This window comes from Protopterus annectens, chromosome 1.part1 (genome assembly GCF_019279795.1).
Source record: "Protopterus annectens isolate FY-2018-M chromosome 1.part1, PAN1.0, whole genome shotgun sequence".
Taxonomy (NCBI): domain Eukaryota; kingdom Metazoa; phylum Chordata; order Ceratodontiformes; family Protopteridae; genus Protopterus; species Protopterus annectens.
This window is the reverse complement of record NC_056726.1, coordinates 1,959,180,226-1,959,197,893: the sequence shown is the minus strand read 5'-3', so window position 1 is coordinate 1,959,197,893 and position 17,668 is coordinate 1,959,180,226. Positions and strand designations below refer to the sequence as shown.

At 41.0% G+C, this 17,668-nt stretch overlaps 1 protein-coding gene across 1 annotated transcript in view; it reads left to right on the top strand.

Moving 5' to 3' along the window:
• The window catches only part of PLB1 (phospholipase B1), an 88,968-nt gene that overhangs the window by 15,676 nt on the left and 55,624 nt on the right, over positions 1 to 17,668 (top strand). Inside the window, exon 2 of the mRNA XM_044086731.1 lies at positions 4,150 to 4,221. Coding sequence (XP_043942666.1) covers positions 4,150 to 4,221 — 72 coding nt within the window. The remainder of the gene's footprint in view (positions 1 to 4,149; positions 4,222 to 17,668) is intronic.

Below are 17,668 nucleotides of genomic sequence, written 5' to 3'. Positions count from 1 at the left end.
TCACAGCCCCCATGCTAAAGTATAACAGTGTACAAGATGCAGGAACCTTTACAAATGCACTCTATCAGCACCTACAAGGAAGCATGGATCATGCCATCCCTAGCAAAACCAAGACTCACTCCCCTAAGAGAAGGAAACCAGTCTGGTGGACCCCTGCCATAAACAGGCTATACAATAGAAGGAGGAAACTAGTTCAGAGAAAAAGCAAATCCCAAGAAGAAAAGACATCCCTGATCAGAATCAGTAAGAAACTAAGGTCCCTCATAAAATCATCCAAGGCTAACTTCGAAAGAAAAATAGCCAAGGATTCAAAAGATAACCATAAAGCCTTCTTTAGCTATGTCAGGAATCTAAGTGGCAACTCACAGATATGCTCTGAGCTAGTGCAAACTAGCGCAAAATATACTGAACCTACTGATATTGCCAACATCCTGGCAGATAGATTCAGTGCAAACTTCACCTCCCTCTCACCCTCAAAAGGGCCCACAACAATACCGGAAAAGTGTAGTGTCCCGGAAATCACAGATGCACAGGTGAAAACAGCCCTTTCAAAAGCCAAAAGCACAGCATTAATGGGGCCAGATGGTGTCCCAGGCTGCGTCTTGCACAAACTACAGAACGAACTAACCCCCCACCTAAACACACTGTTCAACCTCAGCCTCTCCACAGGCTACATGCCCATAGAATTTCGCACAGCAATGGTTATTCCACTCCACAAAAGAGGGGCCACAACTGACCCTGGTAACTATCACCCCATAAGCCTGACTAGTCTGGTCTGGAAGGCTATGGAGCGCATTATCATGGAACTCATTAACAAAGACATTGAGAATCTCCAAACACTTGATCTGACCCAGTTCGGCTTTGTTAAGGGCAGATCATGCCTACTAAACCTGTTTGACTTCTTCGAGACAGTCACCAAGGCCATAGATGAGGGGAAGGTGGTTTACACAGTCTACCTTGACCTTGCAATGGCTTTTGACACCATTCCTCACTTGGGAATTATAGAAAAACTCACCAGCCTGAACATAAACCCCTACATCATGAGATAGGTTGCCAACTGGCTTACAGACAGAACTCACATGGTAAGAATAGCGGGCTCCAGGTCTGGCTCTAAACCACTCACAAGTGGTGTCCCACAAGGCTCGGTCCTGGGACCCCTACTGTTTGGCATATACTTCAGAAGTACAGGCAAACACAGGAGGACTATGGCTAACAAAGCTCGCTGATGACTGCAAACTGGGAGCCATAATTGACTCTCTGGCTGACATGGACATTCTGCAAAAGGACCTTACTGAGATGGACACCTGGTATCAAAGTCATGGTCTCAAGCTAAATTCCAAAAAATGCATAGTCATCCCATTTGGAAAAAAGAAAACACCCATGATTTTCCACATAGGTGACAGCCCCCTTAATACAGAAGAGGTAATAAGAGACCTGGGGACACAGGTAGATAGTAATCTCTCCTTTGACAATCATATTGCCAAAGTAGTTAGGAAATCCTTCTATGTAGCCCATCTAATTACTAAAGGGTTCACATCTCTCATTCCTCATCCCTCCCTCCTATATGGTGCCCCAATCCTAACCAACCTACAATCCTCACTTAAGTCAAAAATCTCCCCCCTGCTATAATAAGATCGCCAAGTTTGCCACTAGCCACAAATCTTCTACCCATCACTTTATTGCCCTTCACAAACTAAATTGTTAGAGCTACCCAATTATCTCACCTACATTCAATTCACTCATGTTCACAAACTCATTTTTAGCCCCTCCCTCTGTCCCTCCCAATCCTCCTCCTTTAAAATGCACCTTCCAGAAAGATCCTTAAGATCCAACAATCAAAACTTGATAGAATTGCATAACCTCCCCCTGGCAAAAATCTACTATCCTTTGCCCTTGCTCGGCAGTGGAACTCCCTACCACCACCCATCTGTACCATCTGTAGTCACTTAAGACCTCACTCCACTTACATCTAACATCTCTCTGGGAATGCTCCTGCTCCCATCCCACATAATCTCTTCTCCTCTCTATACCTCAGTCATCTCATGTACATCAAACTCCTGTTTTTTTCCCTTGTAAAGTAGTAACAAAAGTTTACAACAATTCTCATTTTTTCTTAACTTTGTATCTTTAAATACTGTGATTTTATTTGTACTTCTGTATTTACTGTGATACAATTACTTGATTATAACTTTTTTGTTATTATGGAGCTTTTCTCCCTAAGGACTCCATTGAAAATTGGTTCTTCTTGGCCCAATGGACCATCCTGGCAAACAAACTGCAAATAAATAAATAAATAACTAAATAAATACAATTAGATCTAGAAATAAAGAGGTTATAGTGCCCCTCTACACGTCACTCATCAGACCCATCATAGAGTACAATGCCCCATTTGGGATGTACCTCACAAGACACTTAAGACCAACAAAGTACCTCACCAAGAGGATTACTGGCCTCAAACATATGTCCTATGCAGCCCGACTGGAAAAACTCCGGCTGTACTCAGTGGCATATCACTTACTCAGAGGTGATCTCTGCCTAACTTACAAGGCCATGTCCAACTCAGAATTAATAGGCATGCTCCACCTACAGAAATCCAAGTCACTGCAAGTCACTCACTCTAGTGAGCTATACCTTGCCACAACAATAAATAGAACATGCTGGAAAGATAGATTCCTGTCACAGAGACTCCTTATGCTTTGGAACAAAATTCCTAACTATATTAGGCAGAGCCCCTCACTAACACTCTTCAAGAGAAACCTTGACGAGTGGATGGGTAACAGAAAATACACCCCTGGGATCACTTCATTGGCTCTTCTTGACAGAGGCTCAGTTAATTAATTAATGGGGCAGCGAAAGCTGACACACTCTGGCTAGGCTTATAAATGGTCTCAGGCAGATTGCCTCATGCCTTCCTATGAACCTGTTCATTTTTATGCAATGACAAAATCACTACCTCTTTGCTTTTGGAGTCTAATCACTGGCAAGACAAATCCGAAAATTTTGTTTGTGGCATCTCACTGTGTTCCTGCTGATCCAAACCCAGACATAAGTAAAAAGCCCTGGATCCTTTCCTCACTCTTATTAGCCTTACACGTTCCAGCTCGCATTTCACACAAGAGATGCTGTAGCCCAAATGCCATACTTCTCATCTGTCTACTAAGAACTTCAGCTAAGATCTTTCTGTCCCTCATCATCATGATCTAATTCTCATGTGCTGTATGTATTTTACTGCCACTGACTGTTTCTCGCTTTTTCCCAGCATGCAAAGTGTGGGAAGAGAGTGAGAACCAATCAGTAGCCATCCAGCCATCCACGTCACATACGTGACTGCGGACGTGGCAGTCTAATCCCCTTCCAATTCTTTACAGTGGTTACAAATCTCATAGATTTCTGGGCATCACACTGATGCCTTTTCTCCTCTGTCTGAACTACTTTTACAGCAATCCAGATTTATAGAAACTCATTTTTTTTTAAAACATGGAACTCGCCAAGCATGTGCAGTTTGAGTTCTGGCATTTTAACAGTTGGACTTGCACGATCACATCGCAGCTAAGTAGTAGCCAGCCAGCCAGAATAACGGTATTGTGTATTAGTATAAAACATATTTTATTTTTTTAAATGTTTTTTTTTTCTTTCCACAGCTGGGGGGCTGCAGTCCTGCAGTCTGGTGGCATGAGCCGCCACTGGCAGACATACTTATCTTCTTTGTCTTGAAGTATGACTATACTAAAGTACATGTTGTGTATTTTAATTAACTATGAAATAGAAAATCAGAATCTAAAGACATGAATTTGGCATTATCTTATGAATGTTTAAAAGAATCAGTTGCTTAAAATCTTCCAACTCAGAGCACTGAAATATGGAATGTGGTATTAAAGTTTGCATATAATGCTGCTTGAGAGAAGTGCACATTCATTTGTGCCATCAAGTTTCCTTATAACTATGTAGTTGCAATAAGATTTGGGCCTAATAAGTAAATCTCACCTAGCAATTGAATTGTTTTATTTCCTTCGTTCACTTATTTTTTTTAACCCCCCCCTGTTGCTTTATGATCACATTCACCATTATAGCTTACAAAGTATTATAGATTGAATATGCCTTTCTAGAGCCATTGCTACATGGTTTTACCTCTTGTGTCTTGACATTCAGATGGAACCAGTTGGTGAAAAGTCCACTAATGAGAGTATTGATGTTGTTATTGAACTGAAGTGTCCACAGCAGGTAAGATAACAGACGTTATTATGACTTTCTAATCACCTGGTAAAAAAAGTTGTAGCAAACAATCAAAAATAAAACCGTTTTACTACTTGATAATTGTTCTTCCTTAAAATATCAGGAGTTTTTTTCTTCTGTGATCTGCAAATGGCACCTCTGGGGCAGTTCTACCAAAGACGTTTAGATGTTATAATGAGTATAATCATTTTGCTAGCTGGTGGATTTTAATATTTCTCTTTTAGATGCTCTTACTGAACGATTTTCCTGCACATTTCCTGATAAACACTAGAAATTATTTGATGGCAGCCTAGTTTTCCAGCTAATATGCACCATCTCATACACGTATTAGAGCTCAAGTGCAATTTACAGATCATTTAGTTGTAATACTCCTCATGCTAGAACACTGATTTAACAAAGATGAAGAAATGCAGCAGCATGCAGGTACATAACAAAAGCTGGTGGTGGAATGCAGAAGTCCAGGAAGTGATCAAAAGAAAGAAGGAGTGCCGGAAAAAGTGGGAATTAGAAAAGACCAACCAGGCTAGGAAGGAATACTGCTGGTTAACAAAGAAGCTAAGAAAGGAGTTGCAATAGCAAAGAATAGGACAACAGAGGCACTCTACCAACTTCTAGAAAGTGACTCATTAGGTGGCACAAAGAACCTATATCAGGTTGCAAGGCAAAGACAAAAAAATAAAGAAGATAGTCAGACACCCTTCATAAAGGATGCCAGCAACAACCTACTCACCAGTCCACATGACATTAGAGGTAGATGGAAGGAGAATTTTCAGCGGCTTCTGAATGAAGAAAACCCCATAGAAGCTGTACTGCCCCAGAAGCAGCCTTCAATGAGAGAAGAAAAGGAGCCCACCCTAGAAGAAGTAAGAATAGCACTAAAGAAAATAAAGTCAGGGAAAACAGCAGGCTCAGATGAGGTCACAGCAGATATGATAAAGATGCTGGGTGAGATAGGGGAGAAATGCTTTCTGAGGGTACTCATAGCAGTGTGGAGAGAAAGGCATATCCAGGATGATTGGAGAATAAGCATACTCGTGCCAGTGTACAAGATCAAAGGGGACATCCACAACTGTGGGCAGTACAGAGGAATCAAACTCCTATCACATTACATGAAAGTTCTAGAGAGGGTGATTGATAAATGGATATGCAGAGTAGTAGAATGTAAGATGGGAGATGAGCAGTTCAGATTCAGATCAGGATGCAGCACAACTGACCCTATGTTTGCAGTGAGACAGATGATTGAGAAGAAGCTAGAAATGAGAAAAGAGTCCAACTGAGCATTCCTAGACTTGGAGAAAGCATAGGACAAGGTCCCAAGAAACTGATCTGGGCAGTACTGAGGTGGTTCAAAATCCCAGAATCATTGGTAGAATTAGTGCAGGTTATGTAGAAAGGACCCAATGACTCAAGTACAAACAGTCTTTGGCCTCACAGTGGGGTTCCCAGTGGGAGTGGGTATACACCAGGGTTCAGCTCTGAGCCCACTGCTGCTCATACTGGTGATGGACTACATTAGCAAACAGGTTGGAGGGAACAGATCAACAAAGTTGCTGTATGCAGATGATGTGGCACTACAGACAAATTCTGAGCAAGAACTCCAGCTAAGTATAGAGCAATGGAATGCAAAACTGAAGGCACATGGGATGAAACTAAGCACAGATAAAACAGTAGTCTTGTCTTTCAGCTTTTCCAGGTAATGGGTCACCACAGCAGATCACTGGTCTGCTGTTGATTGGCAGTGGAATTTTATGGTGTCAAGTTGTCAACCCAGTGCCCAATCTCACAGAAGGTACACACACATGTGCACCTACCTGCATGTCTTTCAAGCTCACTTGACCACAGAGAGGACATGCAAACTCTGCACAGAAAGTGCTCCAGTTGAGAATCAAACCAGAGAACCTCTTACTGTGAAGCAACAATGCTAACCACTGCACCACCACAGATAAGACAGTAGCAATTGCAGCAAACTGGGAAAATCAGAAGAAGCTGTGAATTGAGATAGAAGGGAAGATAGTGGAACAAGTAAATAGCTTCATGTATCTGGGAAGGGTGGTTGAGGAGAAGGGAAGTCTGAATATAGAAGTCAAAGCTAGAATCAGAGGGGCTGCAGCCAACTGGCATAGAGTGTCAGGTGTAGTCTATGACAGAAGAATGCCAAAGAAGCTGAAAAGTAAGGTGTAAGCAAGACAATGGTGCGATTAGTACTACTGCATGGTACATAAACCTGGGCAATAAAGGCAGAGCAGGTGAAGAAGCTAGAGGTAATGAAAATGAAGTGCCTGAGAAGGGTGGTAGGATGCACACTCTAGGATAGATGAAGAACTGAGGACATAAGAGCAGAAACTAAATTAGCTCCAATTTCAGAAAAGATCACAGAAAACAGATTAACGTGGTTTGGGCACATGCAGAAAAGCCAAAGACAATCTGGTGAAGAAGATTTGAGACAGACAGGAAGAAGGTAAGAGGAAACAAGGATGTCCAGGAAAGAGATGGATGGATTTCATGAAAGAAGATCTGCGACAGTCAGGCATGAGTGTTGAAGAAGGCAGAAGTTTGGCATTGAATCAAGAGAGATGGCGACAGTTAACATGATTCCCCAACCATATGTAGAAAATGGGAAAAAGGGGGCTGATGATGATGATGATAATGATGTACACTTGTAAATTAGAAATTATTTTTCAAGTATGCCTGAGATTCAGTAAACTCCACTTAGACTTCACACGAGGCATATATGGAGTTTAGATGTGTGTACGGTGATACATGGTGAGCAGCAGTGCTCATTGCATATTCATGCCATGCACTGCATTTAAACATTTAAACATAAATAAGCAAGGTTTCATGGCTAACAACAGTGTTGCTGCCCAGGAAACCATGTAAATGAACACACACAGCAATCCTGTTTAAATCAGAGCACTGAAGGTCAGTGGTTTTGCATGGAATGCCACAATGATAACCAGGGCTTAACAAATAATAGTTTTTATAGCTTTCAATCTCTTACTGCAAGATTTCTGAACAAAGGCCAGCATAATGGGGGGACAGTGACCCAGAAATAGGGGCAGATTTGGCGTATTTGCTCTGGAGAAATGTTTTAGAATAACAAAGAGTTTGTGTGAAGATACATTTTTTGAAGGATTTGAAGTTTGAAACTCAAATGTATGTAATTATTGAGTCACATCATTCCTGAGATCATCCCAGTGATATGGCAGAAAACCACAAATTTGATGAGAACACACCACAAGATATATAAGGCAAAAATCTGGACATCCTGTGAAAATCTGGATAGTTGAGAGGTATGATAGTTAAGTATATGGTCCTAACACAGTACAGGACTATGTATACGGTGAAGAGTATTTAGAAATCCCATTCCTGGCATTCTGTACTAAAGTTGTGTAAATGATCTGTAAGGGTACATGGACTGCCATATAAAATAAACACTCAAGGGAAGTGTGTGTATTGAGTAGGGATACACAGATGAATTTTAGGAATGAACATAGGGAAAGAGGACAGGTGAAAACCTAATGTACAGCAGGTGAGGGCATGTCAATGGAAGACAGTTGTAGCATCAACACCAACCACATATCAGTTTGGTACAGTAGGGACTGCACAGTGAAAATGTGTATTATTTGACTGTCACACAAGGTGACATAACAGTGGGGAAGATGTCTGTGGGTGATAAGCATCCTTACCTGAACAATGCAGAGAACATCTTTCAGGGATGTTAAATACAATAGGGGTTGGATGCATAGTGTGAAACTGTGGAAACTGATTTGCTTGAATATGAGTGTAGTCTCAGCAGAGGTCTCTAGCAAGTGGGAAACAGGTAAAGGCTCATGGACAGCATTAAAACAAGCAAGCACAATCATGGACAATATCAGAATAATACCACCAGTAATCACATGTTTCTGACACAACATACGTGATTTAGAGTGATCAGAAATTATTGTAGACAAACTTGTACAACTATTATGACATGCCCATACTCTATGAGGGTAATCACGCACACTGTCCTGGCACTGTAACATCTGTGGAGGTGTTAGGAGGGGTATTGCTGTATGTGTATACATTATGATCAATACAGGCTAGTTGACGGGTGTGTATGACATACAAATATGACATACTCTGCACTGTCACAAATGTTACCCATGCCATTATTTATTTATTATTTTACATTTGTCAACCGGGATAGTCCATCTGGGTGCACTCTCATTTTCAGTGGAGGTCAGGGGAGAAAAGCTCCAAAAGTACAACTTACATAGGCATTGATATAACAGGAACAAATACATTGATATAAAAAGGCAAGTACAAATATACATTGGCATCTTAGGTATCTCATCAATATTAAAGCACTGAGTAATAATATACATTGATATATATATATATATATATATATATATATATATATATATATATATATATATATATATATATATATAATACCATAAGCATTGTTTAAAGAGGTATGAGGTTTTTTCACATAGATGGTAGTTGTCAAACAGCTATGCATGTATTGTGTGCATCACTGAAACAAGTAGCACACATGCATGAGGTCTAACAACTTGATGGGGGTTCTGTACCATCACACAGTAATGTTTATGCCACAAAAAGAATACCTAGGTATGGCCCGTAAGATGTGTGATAACTCACTGTAACAAATGTGGTAAACTTCAGTTACACGTCACTGGAAAATGTGTAGGGAGGTACATGAAGAAGGGTGCATTGTACTCATTTATTGGTGTGATGAAGGCTGTGAACTATGGAAGTATTATGGCCTATGATGTGGAAGTCCTTCAAATGGTCAATAGTTTTGTTACATACAAGGAATTAGTCAGTACTGTCACCACATGCTAGTGGACATTCCACTTACCATCTACCCCAGGACACAGGTAACATACCTATTGGTCTGATTATAGGGTGTGATATCTACATTATACTTGGGTTGTGTGTTTGCTTTCTTGACATAGCAAATCCCCCATGTCTTCGTATCATTGCAGGTGTTGTTATGGCTGTGACAGCAGTCTTGGGTGTGTGTTGATACTGTCTGTATTATACTAATATCAAAGTTGGAGTCAATGATTGCCCACAATCTGTAGTCCTTCAGACAGCTGTTTGGACACAGGATGTGTATGTCATCTGTGATGTCCATCACTTAAATAATGGACAGGAAAGGACCTAGCAGACAGCCCTGATTTATGGACCTGATCACTGGACCTGAGATATAGGTCAGTTCACACGTCAACATACTTAGATGCCAGGTATGTGATACAGTGGTCTACCCACTTGGAGATATAGGTGTATATGTCCACATCTGACAGTGCTGAGTGAATACCTCAGTGTGGATTTGTGTCAAATGTCTTGTGCTTGTCAAGTTCAAAAGGATGATTGTGTTATCATCATGCATGCCCTCGATAACCTCTTTGAGGGCATCTAACTAATGTAATAGACAAGTTGTAGCATTAACAACTCACACAGGTCTGTTGCACATAGCCAGGATATCACTAGTGTCCATTTAGAAAATGTCCATGATGACGCTGGCGTACGTCACAGATGAGTAGGGTCAGGATGTGTCTATACATGCATGCATCGGGTGCTGCCCCCCAACTCATATGGATATAAGTTGATGTACATCATTCTACAGGAGCATAGTCTATGTCAAGGGTGTGTTGAAGTGTGTATGCAACCATGTCAGGAATGTGTATGTGATGACTCATGTGTTAGTTGATCTGTAATGTTGTCACAGACCTTTGATTCTGTGTTATAGGCATGGATGAAGCTAAGAGAGTGCATACTGGCTAGCTTCAACAGGCCTAGGGTTTGAACACAATCCCCTAAGCAGTATTATTGAGAAGCTCTCCTAGTTAGGGATTAAACCTTGTGTCACTAGATGAGTAACCAAGCTGCCACCACTGGTGTACCCTGGGGATTTGTGCTTGGCCTTTACTATTCTGAATCTATTTCTTGAAAGTTTAGGCTACAATATACAACCTTTGGCTTCCCGCGTTTGCTGATTCTTGCATATTGGGTTCAATCATTGATTCCAAATGTGATGATAACACACTACAGGAGAGGCTAACACAGACAAATAATTGATGGCAAAGCCACACATTCTTCAAAATAAATGCAAAAATGTGTCTTTATTTTGGCCTTCTGCAAAGTGGAATTCCCTGCTAATTACAGTATTGACAAAAGTCCTGCTATGCTGAAACCCAGTGATGCAAGCACTGGGAAGACAAGTACATAGCAATCTGAACTTTGACCACCAAATGTCCACACTGATATTGAAAGCCTATGTTATGCACACTATAAGTCACTCCATCATATTCTGATCTCAGGAGTATATTACAGCACTGTACTCGAACCTCATCAGAGCAATAATATAGAGTATAATGCTCTCTTTTGCATGTACCTCACCAGACACATGCAGAAGCTGGAGTGACCACGGAGGTTACTTACTAAGAAAATACAGTGCCTATAAACCATGCCATGATGTATGTGGATTGAGTGAAATCCATGTCAATGTAATCTGTATTGTATAGGATGAGGTGACCTCTGCCTGGCCTCCAGGCCAGTGTCTGAACCTGCCCTAGTTGGAATTATGCACATCCATGAATCTGATATAGCTGATGACATCAGCAGTGTCTGGTGAGGAGAATATGACAAAAACAGTATCCCGCATGTTGATGTAAAAGGCTATGTGTAATGTCAAACAAGTCTAAATGTGCCCACATGCACACACACACACACACACACACACACACACACACACACACACACACACACACACACACACACACACACACACACACACACACACACACACACACACACACACACACACACACACACACACACACACACGCACACACACACACACATACACACACACACCAATTGACTGTAGTGAGAATAGAATGCCTACCTTTTTAAGTACACAGACTACAGAACGCACTACTTTATGCTAGCACCACAGCACAAGTCTGACTTTGATAAGGTCGCAGAACACCTTATAGTGGATGACATCAGCAGTGCATGTTGGAGACAAGATGCTGGGAGGCATGCCTACGATCATAGCTTCACAGGCAACATAGGAGGTTACTAGGCTAGTGGCCATAGGGTGTTTACAAGCCCAGCTGTGTAAAAACACAAGTACCCTTATTGAGCATAGTTAGATTGTCATTTTTAGCAGGGTGATTTTATGATCAGCACCGACTGCCCCCTGTCCATGAGGGGTATAGGTGCCACCCCAGATGTGCATTTACAATCACCTATCCAGTTGTCAAGGTTGCATTTGAATAGGGTCATTGAGGAGCAATGTTTCACATGCAGTGGGAGCCTGTAACAGGGGAGTGGTAATTGCTGGGAGGTATATCTGTCTTCCCAGCATGTCCTGTTTATGTCACAGGCTAGGTTGAGATCCCTGGAGCAAGTTATTTTTGTCCCATTTGCTTTGCAGATGTCCATTGTTTCCAGTAGGGCAGATTCTGAGACCGCTCTGTATGCCAGGCATAGGTTAGCAGCCTGCATGATACTGAGTACAATGACAGGTCTTTCAGCATTTCCATGCATGTCATGTGTTAGAGGCCCTGGATTATCCTGGTCACAAACCTCTGTGTTTTTTCAAGTTGTTGCAGGTGCCTGGTGAGGTACAGACAGAAGGGAACACTGCACTCAGCGGTCTAATAAGGGAAGAGTAAAGTGGATCTATGACCTCCCTGGTCTTGGATGTGATGCCCTTATTTATGAGGTGCGCAATGTAAAATGTGTGTCTTACCACTATGGACACATAGTCATTGAAGTGCAGATTGCTATTAGCATGTGTTCCCAAGTCTCACAACACTGTGTTTGAGCTTACAGGGCTGTTATGTATATCATAATTAGCAGAGGTACTTCACTGCCAAAGGGGACAATGAGGCATTTTTGCTTTAAGGTTCAGTCCATGAGTTTGGCACCAATCATTTTTCTTTGTCAGCCCTTTCTGTAGTATGCTAACTTCACTGGGGGACTCAATATGAGTGCACTCAGTTGACAGTCATCTGCAACTTTTGCCTGGACTTCAGAGAAATAGTTTCAATCCAAACAGTTGAGGACCCAGCACAGATCATTGTGGTATTCCACTGGTAAGTGTTCTAGTGGTGGAGGTGCAGTCCCTAAGTTTGACAGTGTGCGTTCTGTCAGTGAGACAGTTAGCTATCCATCTAGTAATGTATGGGTTAATCCTCAGATGGGAGATTTTCTCTATTATACCAGAATGGGGGATAGTGACAAAGGCCTTGCATAAATCAACATAGGCAGTGTGTCCTGTTATCCATCATGCAGGTATTTGGGGAAATTATCAAAGAAGTCCACTAGGTTTAATAAGCAAGTTCTACCCTTGTAAAATCCAAAATGGGCCAGATCAAGTGTGTTGAAGGTCACCTATGTCCTTGTAGATAAGGTCCATGATGACTCCTTCTATAGACTTGCAGATAAGACTGTTTAGGCTTATGGGTCAGTAGTTCTGCATGTTACCAGATTGATGTGCATTGCATATCACACACCATATTAATTTATGTAGTGTAATTGACATTTGTGTGAAAAAAGTACTGAGACACCAGAGTTGCAATGCTTGGGGGAGGCAACACATGGCTGTACTGTAAATATGTGACATATTGTTAGATAGGGCTTTCAGTTTGTTATGTTTCCACCTATAATTTCATGTCATAAACAGGAAATGGACAGCAGAGACCACTAATACATAATAACATTTTGTTTTCCATAGCATAGGTAGTTAAGGAGTGCACAAATGTGACCTGCATTGCTGAAAGTCTGAGAGTTAGTACTGAGTGTATGAAACACACCTACTACTTAACTGACTCTGTGGCAGCAGGTATAAATGCATTGAAACATTTCTTTTTGAACCCAGATGATACTGGATTCAAATCTACATGGATGTAAGATTTTTAAATAAACAGAGATAATGCAATGACATTAATTGTTTATAGTACATGTGCTGCTGCATTGTGAGGTGGTAAACACAGCATTATACCATCACTCACTGTTGCTTGGCATTGCTGTGAGCTGCAAAACTCTGCACAAACACAGAGGCTAAAAAGTTAAGGGATCCATTGCTTTTTCTGCTACTTATGTGTGTTGTGTGTGATTCCATTTTTTGACCAGATTATAGGTGTTAAAATGGGGTAGATAGGAAAGTGGTGATATGAGAAGAAGCAGGGGGAAGAACCGAGGGAAAGCAATACAGGAATGTTCAGGAGGGAAGGAGGGAGGAAAGAACTATAGCTATCCATTTCTTGAACAGTAAACAATTATCATATGTGCAGAATATTAGCTGAATGTGGACTATCACCTCCAGAGTGACAACAAAGTAATCATGTTGTATAGCCAATTGGATCAAATATATATATTTTTTAATTCAGTAAGAGAGGACTGCTTGGTAAGGGATGTAGGTATGTCTGGGTTAGGTAAATGCAAACAAACAAGATGAGACAGGGATGGTGAAGGACTCAAAAGGTTGGGGGACACCATGATTGGGGTGAGGGAGGGGACAACACAGGCTCATGCCCGGCAAGCTTGAAGACTGTGAGCCTTGAGTCCTCACCCACTGGACTGTCATCATTGTCCCCTTACTTTGCTGGTGGCTGGAGTGCTTAATATCTTTTCCTCCTATGGACCATGAGGGAGAGCAGCCTTTCCATCTGGCATAGGCATACACCAGAGGTGCCTGTATGACCCTATGCACCAACCCTGGCATCTCCTGGTTGGTGATGAAATCACCACCTCTGCCACTGTTCTTGGAGGGTACCACTGCACCAGCTTCCAGGGCAGTACTACCTGAGAGTGCAGGTAGTGCAGTGGTAGCAGAGGCAGTACTCTCAGGTTGATTCCCAGATGTGCCAGGCCTAGGTGCTTGAGCTGGTGGAGAGGGAGCAAGCTGATCCACCTGGGGGTGGCCTACCTAACTGTACTGTGTAGTTTTTAGTGATGTAGTACACATGGATGACATGAAGACATTTTGAAGAAACATAATAGAAAATAAAAAAGAGAGATAAGGGTTAGGATGAAACAAAAAAGAGAGAAAACTAGTGCCATCATATCCAACTCTTTTATTTGAAGTATTACATTTAAGTATATTTCCTAACAGATACACACTATACTACAGATTGCGGAAAGTAATCCTTGAAATGTGCATACACTGCACATATACATGTTCCATTTATACAGATTACAGTTTACATCAGGGCATCTGTGCCACTGGTATAGTGTTTCTATTAATGTAAATATTATGAAAAAAATAACAGTATTGTTTAGTTGTGAAAGGTATTTGAACCCACAACCTCTGATTACATTTGAATATTTGCCTCCTACAATTGATTTGTGCTACAAACTAATGCATGCTTACTTGCTTTTACACTTGGGATATGCATGCTCAGTTTGATACAATTGTATAAAGGACCTCAAAAGCTATCTTTAAGTTTTAAAGCTGCAATAACATTTTTCTTCTGCTGCATACATACCACTTGCTTCCCTCAGTCTTTTACTTTGAGCAACATGAACCTGCCTATTAAACTCATGTTTGGTGGCAGCTGGGGAAAGAACAGAAAAGAACAGAAGCAATCATGCATACCAGTCTTGCCTAAATTTAGCTTTTTAAGCCTTACAAGTACTGTCTTATTGTCATACTTACACAGCTGTGGGATGTCTGCAGTCTCAAACACATTCAACCAATGGTTGAGAGTATCCCTTTTTCACCTGTGTAGGTCATTAAAATGATGCCTACACTGGTGTCCAGTATGTCGGATGCCAGTGGCACTGGGTACAGCCTGGGCCACACTATTTCATGCCTCAGACTTGTTCTAGGAGCCAGAATAGTCCCTCTACAGAAGCCTTTGGCTGTGGCACTTTACCAGGAGTCTAATAAATATCCTGGACTACTGTACAGTCCACCTCTGTGCTCTAAACTTGGCTTCTTCCACTCTAACGCCAGCCATGTTTACCAGCCAAACTAGAGCAATGGAAGTAGATGCTTTGCCCCCATTTCCAGTTATCGCATTAACTGGTAGTGTGCAACCTGAGCAATGATGCCAACCATGTTTGTGTGATGTTAAGTGGAGAGCAGCAGTATCAAGCAGGGAAGAATTAAATAATTGTAACTGGAAGGTGTATCTGACACTTGGCCTTACTTTGAGGGGTGTCTACTGAGGTAGCCTGGAAATATATATTGGAAATTGAAAGGTAACCGTTAGGAGGTGAGTTAAATTTAGAGACATGTACAAGGGACATAATTGTAATGACCTGACACATTTGTTTTTGTCTTTGTATACTGAGGAAAATTGATTTTTACACTGTAGGACTCAAGCCTAGGAATAAGGGGCAAAATAATTGATTTTCCATCTCTGCCACAGAAGAAGTGCTGCTCATAGTCAGGCATCACACATAAATACAGGTGACAGTTTAAGCTGTTACACATGTATGCATGTGACCTGACAAGGTTACTGGATACAGTTCCAATTGTGTATGTGTCTTCTGTAATTGTGATGGCCATGCAAGTGCAGATAGTAGAATTATAATTACAGAAATATAGCAGACAGTATACCCTCTGTCATACATCTGAAAACATATATATAATTCATATCAGCTCCACCATCTAAAGTGTTATAAGTGAGAGTAAATGTAATGAGAAGTGGAGCAACAATAAAAGTGTATGGAATATCCTGTTGCCACAAGAATGTTGAAATAACACTTGTCTATTTTTCAGTTCATTTCTATAAACTACACTGTCACAGAAGTAAAAATAGGATTTCATACCTTGTACTAGAACCCAGGATCATATGTACTCCAGCCCTACACTTAAACCTGATGCCACAGTACTAGTTACATAACATTTTCTAATTTCCTAATCATTCTTAAGGTTTTTGTGTTAATGGCCACACAATACCACTTAGCATGTTTGCACTGTGCCAAGCAGAATTAATTGAATGTATCCAGTTTCAATTATTGGCTGTGTGAGCTCTGTCTGCAGGTGTTTGATGGCTGCAGCTGTTGAGGAAACTTGTTAACCACCACATAACACTGCTAAGAGCAGTTGCATGATGGAAAACAAAATTTGTATTGTTTTTGACCTTTGCCCTTTTACAGATGCCCTATTTGCATGTGTTCTGCAGGTGTTCCGTCTGCTTCCTGGGTGACCCACTAGTCCATTTTATGCACTGCCACACTTTGCTCAAATGAGGTAACCACAGCCAAACCTGACATTCATTTTTCTCTGTTTCCCCTGTTTGCGCAAAGCCTCACATCATGCAAACACTGCCCCCCCAAAAAATAAAGAAAAACAAAAAGGGAAAAGTAATTGAAATTAGGAAAATCAATCTATGACATACACACTACAACATTTTCATACACATGAAATATTTCTACATAGCTCTGGATATGAACTCTCACTCCAATGAACCTTCAGAACACAGTAAGGGTGCCGTATCCCTCTTTGCCACACAAACACATTTGCAGCAAGGAACTGAAGTCATTCTGCATAGAGCCAGCTGCAACATCATCTGCAGTAATATGACACCATGTAACAGTTATTTGTACATTTATTAATTTTGGATGTAGTGCACTGTGTGATCACACAACCACTTATGAATATTGCTTGCAAATATGCAGCTCTGTCTTAACCCTATGTTTGTTGTTCTTTCTTCTCCAATCTGACTAATAATCTAAGACATGCAGCCTAAAAGCCATTCTATATCATTATCCTTAGAATGTGTGAGGATATTAAATGGCAATAATATGAGATGTAGTTGCCAACAAATGAAGGGAAAGTTGGATATTAATGAACAGAACCTGTGAATTGTGTGCTGCTTACTTACCTTTCCACCCTTGAGATAATTGCATCTAACATTTTGTAAGTCTAACCTGACACACCCACTGGATGTAGGGCAGTCTGCATTGCCATTGTGTTTTCCTTCTCCCTTCCAGTAATCATTCACAGCTGCAATCAATTAAAAGCAAACACTGAGGAGTGCCTACACTATGTTTACATCAGCGACACGTTGACAAGTATTTGGGATTCAGCAATTATAATGAGTTCACACCTGATTTGAATCTTCTCCGTGCTGACAGCCTTGAATCTACACCATAAAAAGGCAATCATGTAACTAGGGAAACTGAAAGCGAGGAAACTTGTTTATTTTGAAAACAAAGAAAAGAGGCTATTACTTTGGGGTATATCTGCACAGAAGATTGCTGAACTTTAGAAGTTATGCTTGCATTTTGTCAGCTAGATACTGCATATGTTGAAATATAATTACGAAAAATCTGTTTAATAGTTATATTTTGATTAGCAAAGGCTACACTTTTATCTGCATGCATTAGTTAGAAGTGTGATTATGGCTTGTGCATGTTTGTCAGGACATTTCATAGGAATACATGATTGGCAGTACCTTAA